Raw genomic sequence first — 6,490 nt, 5'->3', positions numbered from 1 at the left:
TTGAGATCAAAGAAGCCATGCGGCGAAAACAATTTCCTTTTTATAAGTAATGCTGAATAAAAACAATTGTAACAATGAAGCCAATTAGCCTGATTAATGCTCCAAAACAAAAACCATTTGTTTTTTTCATTAATTTCCATGTTTATTCATGAATTTGGATATATATATATTTTTTTAATATTTACCATTTAAATATCTGAATAAGATTATAAAACCTTAAATTATACCATAAATATTAATACATTTTTTTAAATTAGAGCGAACGGACCCAGGGCGAACGGACTCTATGGGCGAACGGACTCAGGGCGAACGGACCCAGGGCGAACATGTAATTAGGGCGAACGGACCCGATACCGTTTTGGGGTAACTTTGAGTAAATCTGTGGACCTAGTTAAAGCAGCAGAGAAAATTAAAATAATAATTTGAATAATTTCAAGGTCGGAGACTGTCTTGGCACTAAATTTGTTTTCTTGTCGCTTCTTGTCGCTTCTTGTTTCTATTTTTATGAGACCTTTGACAGGGGAGGTAAATCATTTCAAACTGGAGCTCAAAACGAGATGGCAGTTATAAATGGTAAATGGTTTCGAGAAGAAAATGACCAGTGGGCTGGCTATAGTGCTAGTTTGGAAATAGAAGAAATTTTGTACAAAGAAAGATCTGAATATCAAGAAATATTTGTCTTCAAAAGGTTAATTAAAGCAGCCTGTCATTTTATTTTTAAGTTAAAACTCCAAGCGGGATCACATGTTCGTCCTGGACCTGGTGTGATTCTTTACCCTAAGATACCGCAATATGCATCCCAATATACCGAAACTAAGCAGTTTCAATTCAAATGGAATGTTATTTTAGACATTTTTTTTTAGCTATGAACGACTAATCCTTCTATTGGATCGGTGGGGAATATTAATTCTACTGGTTGACTACCGTCAGACATTCGCAGGTTTTTTCTAATACGTTTTAGCAGGAATTCTTTTGGGCAGTATTCATTTTAACAGCTACCAAAAGTTAAGTCTATCAGTAACATTGTTTGGTTTGCTTAAATTCAGAAATTGGAATAAAGTGCCAGCTCACATTCAGGAACATAGGTATGATAGGAGCTTACAGCTCTTTTCACAAATAATCTTGCAAGTAAAAATACTCGTAAGTCATGAACATTTCAGTATAACTTTACGATTAATTATAATCGTAAGATTTTTTGTGAAAAGAGTCGCTGGGGCACAACTGACTAACTTCTAGACTATTTGACTACAGAAAAGGGTTTTGCTTCACTTTTAGAAGTTGCACCCCACACACACATGGGTATCAGGTCCATTCACCCATAGAGTCCGTTCGCCCTACTTTTAAAATAAAAATATAATTAATGGTATTAAGGTTTTTTCAGATATTTATATGGCATTGTACGGTAAATATTTAAAAAATATATATATTTAAAAAAAAATCAGGAAATGTTTAAAAATTTGTGTTGAAGCATTAACTGACTTCAATGTTTTTATTAAGAATTACTTTTAATGACTCTTGATTGTAATCTAGTATGATGATTAGGTATAACTATGATATCTTTGATCTCACTGATTGTTGTATAATCTTTCCTTCTTCCTAGTACGGGAAAGACTCCGGTGCCGGAGTGTGGAATATCCCAGAACTGTGGCGCTATGTACATGCAAATGGATGTCGAAAATTGTGTTATAATAAAATAAAATATTTACCACAGTTCAATTACAATTTAAAATAACATTAGTTGTAGTTTAATGTTAAACATATTGACATTATGTACAGTGGCTTAAATACACTAATTAATTAGCCAGACTAGAACCTCCAAATGTTAAGGTGGAGATACCACCTTTGAAGGATTCTAGGGAGGGTGGCATGCAAATTGTTTCTGGGAGATCGTTCCAGACAGCAATAGTACTTGGGGAAAAAAGATGATTTAAAAAAGTCTTTATTTGTATATATATGTCGAAATTTATGTAGGCCTCTAGTTCGCCTGTCAGATTGTGTCAGGACGTCATTAGTGACTTCGACCAACCCCCCATTAATCTTATAAATCAAGACAAGCTTAGCTTTTGTTCTACGGGATTGTAAGTTTTCCCATTTTACTTGTTTAACATACCAGTGACAGCTCCTGGTGATCTATCGTTATAATCATTAAAAACATATCTTGCTGCTTTACGCTGTATCTGCTCAATTTGGTTTATTTGGCTTTGTTTGTACGGATCCCAAACTGGTGAGGAGTACTCGACGGTCGGACGCACAAGTGATGTGTACGTAAGGTTTTTAACCTTACGTGTACAGTTTTTCATGTTTCTACGTAAAAAACCTAGTGTTTTATTTGCCTTTGAAGTTAAATTATTAATATGGGGCCCCCAATCAAGATCATTGCTTTTTGTAACTCCTAGATACATTTGTACTTGCTGTCTTTGACTGATTCAAGTACATGGTTATGTAATTTATATTGAAATAAATTAGTTTTTGACTTTTTAGAAATATTTATGACATATAGCATTTTTCAGGATTAAATTTCATTTGCCATTCAGATTCCCAATTTTCAAGGCTTGATAGATCTTTTTGGAGTGCTTGAGACTCATTAATATTATTTGATGTTTCATAAAGTAAACAGTCGTCAGAAAAAAGACGAACCTTACAGGAGACATGCTCAGGTAGGTCGTTTATGAATAACAAAAATAAAGTTGGGCCTAATACTGTGCCCTGAGGAACACCAGAGTCAACAGCTAATTTGGAAGATTGAACACCGTTAAGCAGGACTTGCTGTTGCCTGTTTGACAAAAAATCTGTTATCCAAAGTAAGTTATTTTCACGTATACCATAATAATTAAGTTTTGTTATTAATCTTTCATGGGGGACCTTATCAAAAGCTTTAGAAAAATCTGAAAGTATTGCATCAACTTGATTACCTTCTGCCAAGTATTTGGCTATGTCCTGGATGCTGATAACAAGTTGTGCTTCACAGGAACGTTTACTCCTAAAGCCATGTTGGCAATCATTTAAAATATTATTTAAATCTAAATGTTTTCTAATATTGTTAAGACGTGTTCTAAAACCTTACAACATATAGCCGTTAAAGAAACCGGTCTATAGTTAATTGCATTATGCTTATCTCCCTTTTTATACGACCGCAAAAAAATTTTTGTGGTCGTATATTGGTATGACGTTGGCGTCGTCGTCGTTGTCGGCGTCGTCCTGCGTCGTCCGAAGACACATTGGTTTTCGCACTCTAACTTTAGTTTAAGTGAATGGATCTCTATGAAATTTTACCACAAGGTTCAATACCACAAAAGGAAGGTTGGGATTGATTTTGGGGGTTATGGTACCAACAGTAAAGGAATTAGGGGCCAAAAAGGGGCCAAAAATAAGCATTTTTGTAACTTCCAGACATAACTTGTGTGTTAGTGTATGGATCTCTCTGACATTGTACCACAAGGTTCCATATCACAAAAGGAATGCTGGGATTGATTTTGGGGGTAATTGCCTCAAAATTTTAGGAATTAGGGGCAAAAATAGGGGCAAAAAACAAGCATTTTTCTAGTTTCATGACAATAACTTGTGTGTAAGTGTATGGATCTTTCTGAAATTGTACTACAAGGTTCCATATCACAAAGGGAAAGCTGGAATTGAGTTTGGGGGTAATTGCCTCAATATTTTAGGAATTGGGGGGCCAAAAAGGGGCCAAAAATAAGAATTTTTTTAGTTTCCAGACAATAACTTGTGTTCAAGTGTATGGATCTCTCTGAAATTGTACTGCAAGGTACCATACCACAAAGGGAAGGCTGGGATTGATGATGGGGGTAATTGCCTCAATATTTTAGGAATTAGGGGCCAAAAAGGGGCAAAAAACAAGCATTTTTCTAGTTTCAGGACAATAACTTGTGTGTAAGTGTATGGATCTTTCTGAAATTGTACTACAAGGTTCCATATCACAAAGGGGAAGCTGGGTTTGAGTTTGGGGGTAGTTGCCCTAAACGTTTAGGAATTTGGGGCCAAAAAGGGGCCAAAAAACACATTTTTCTAGTTTCCAGACAATAACTTGTGTTCAAGTGTATGGATCTCTCTGAAATTGTATTGCAAGGTACCATACCACAAAGGGAAGGCTGGGATTGAGTTTGGGGGTGATGAATCATAAGGGAGTTCAAAAAATTTTGGGAGGGGGGATTTTTTTTTTTCCTTCTTTTTCTTTTTTTTCCTTTTTTTTTTCTTTTAAAATTTTCCATTTTAAGTTGGTTATTTCTGATTTATATTTAAAAGCAAATAATAATGATATGGTAGGAGATACACACCAAACAGGATGTGTAAATTATTATATAATAAGTATTGTGCAATAGCAAGAAATTTTCAATTGCACAGTATTGCAAAATAGCAAGAAATCTTCAAGTGCACAGTATTGCGCAATAGCAAGAAATCTTCAATTGCACAGTATTGCGCAATAGCAAGAAATATCCAATAGCACAATATTGCGCAATAGCAAGAAATTGTCAATTGTACAGTATTGCGCAATAGCAAGAAATATTTAATTGCACAGTATTGTGCAAAAGAAGATACTTCATATAAATTGCTTATTTCTTGACCAATTTCAATGGGGTTTTATTCTTGAATTCTTGGGGTTCTTTAATATGCTGAATCTAATCATGTATTTAGTTTTTGGATTTTGGGCCCCGTTTTTAAATTGGTCCACATTGAGGTCCAAAGGGTCCAAAATTAAACTTTGTTTGATTTCATCAAAAATTGAATTATTGGGGTTCTTTGATATGCCGAATCTAACCGTGTATTTAGATTCTTAATTTTTGGTTCTGTTTTCAAATTGGTCTACATTAAGGTCCAAAGGGTCCAAAATTAAACTTAGTTTGATTTTAACAAAAATTGAATTCTTAGGGTTCTTTGATATGCTGAATCTAAACATGTATTTAGATTTTTGATTATGGGCCCAGTTTTCAAGTTGGTCCAAATCGGGGTCCAAAATTAAACTTTGTTTGATTTCAACAAAAATTGAATATATGGGGTTCTTTGATATGCTGAATCTAACCATGTATTTAGATTTTTGATTTTTGGGCCCCGTTATCAACTTTGTCCACATTGAGGTCAAAAGGGTCCAAAATTAAACTTTGTTTGATTTCATCAAAAATTGAATTCTTGGGGTTCTTTGATATGCTGAATCTAACCATGTATTTAGATTTTGGATATTGGACCATAATAGGTGAATGTCCAATTTAAAATTTTTAAGTTCTTAGACCGCATTCATTCTGTGTCAGAAACCTATGCTGTGTCAAATATTTAATCACAATCCAAATGCAAAGCTGTATCAAGCTTGAATGTTGTGTCCATACTTGCCCCAACTGTTCAGGGTTCGACCTCTGCGGTCGTATCAAGCTGCGCCCTGCGGAGCATTTTATTAAAAATTGGCACAACATTTGCCTGTTTCCACTCTTCTGGGATTTTTCCATCATTTATGCATTTTTGAAAAAAGAATACAAGGAAGGGGGGATATCTCTTCCGAGAGTTTATTAAGGAAAATGGCAGGGATATTATCAGGCCCACTAGCTTTATGGGGGTTTATATTTTTAAGGAGTTTAATTATGCCATTGATATTAATGGTTATATCTGGCATGGTGGGGTAGGGGCTTTTAGGTTTATGTGGCATTGAAGTTTTATCTTCTTGAGAAAATGCACTTTTAAATTGTTCATTTAAAATATTTGATTATGTTTGTGGATCACTATAAAGTAATCCATCTTTACCTCTCAAAGGTGAGACTCCTGATGTTTCAGTCTTTTTCCCTTTTATGTATTGCCAAAATGATTTTGGTTTTTCCTCAAGTTGTGGACTTATGATTTCTTCCATATATTTACTTTGGGCTTTCCTAATTTCTCTTTGAGCTGTTGCTTTAAGCTTTTTGTATTTATCTTTGTGGATTTGTTTCCCAGTTTTTTTAGCTTTATTAAATGCTCGTCTTTGTTTTTTACATAAACTATCAATTTCTTTATTTGCCCAGGGATTTGTATATTTAGATTTTGTCATTTTACTTGGTATATTTTCGTTGATGATTTTTATTATTCCATCTCTAAACTTAATCCACCACTGATCTATAGTAAGTTCTAATGTGGTCTGGCTTAGCAGATCATATATAAATGATTTGGCAATGTTTTTAATTTTTTCTAAATCTACCTTCTTCCATAAGAAAATTTTATGGGGGCATTGCGTAGCTCTTTTAGGCTTACAAATGGCATCAACCAAAACTATGTTGTGGTCCGGTATACCGGGTATTGATTTAATTTTAGTTATAAGATTTGGTTGGTTGGTACAAAAGATGTCTAAAATATAATCTTTCCTGGTAGGAAAATTTACTAACTGATCCATACCTAGATTGTTTAATAAATCTAAAAAGATTTCATTCATTTCCTTCGGGTACATTTTGCCCTCTATTGTCATTGATGGCCAATCTATATCAGGAAGATTAAGGTCTCCACTTATCCAGAAGGTTGA

The 6,490-nt window shown here is 34.3% G+C and overlaps 1 protein-coding gene across 2 annotated transcripts in view; it reads left to right on the top strand.

Annotated features, from left to right (window-relative positions):
* Positions 1-526: 526 nt before the first annotated feature.
* Positions 527-6,490, top strand: part of LOC127712440 (spermidine synthase-like) — a 176,974-nt gene continuing 171,010 nt past the window's right edge. For both annotated transcript variants that reach the window (XM_052218884.1, XM_052218883.1), the window contains exon 1: positions 527-688. In XM_052218884.1, coding sequence (XP_052074844.1) covers positions 558-688 — 131 coding nt within the window. In that variant the 5' untranslated portion in view covers positions 527-557. The remainder of the gene's footprint in view (positions 689-6,490) is intronic.

The sequence above is a fragment of the Mytilus californianus genome, unplaced genomic scaffold (genome assembly GCF_021869535.1).
Source record: "Mytilus californianus isolate M0D057914Y unplaced genomic scaffold, xbMytCali1.0.p SCAF_8, whole genome shotgun sequence".
NCBI classification, from domain to species: Eukaryota; Metazoa; Mollusca; class Bivalvia; order Mytilida; family Mytilidae; genus Mytilus; species Mytilus californianus.
The sequence above is the reverse complement of the archived record's forward strand: the minus strand, read 5'-3'. Positions and strand labels throughout refer to the sequence as shown.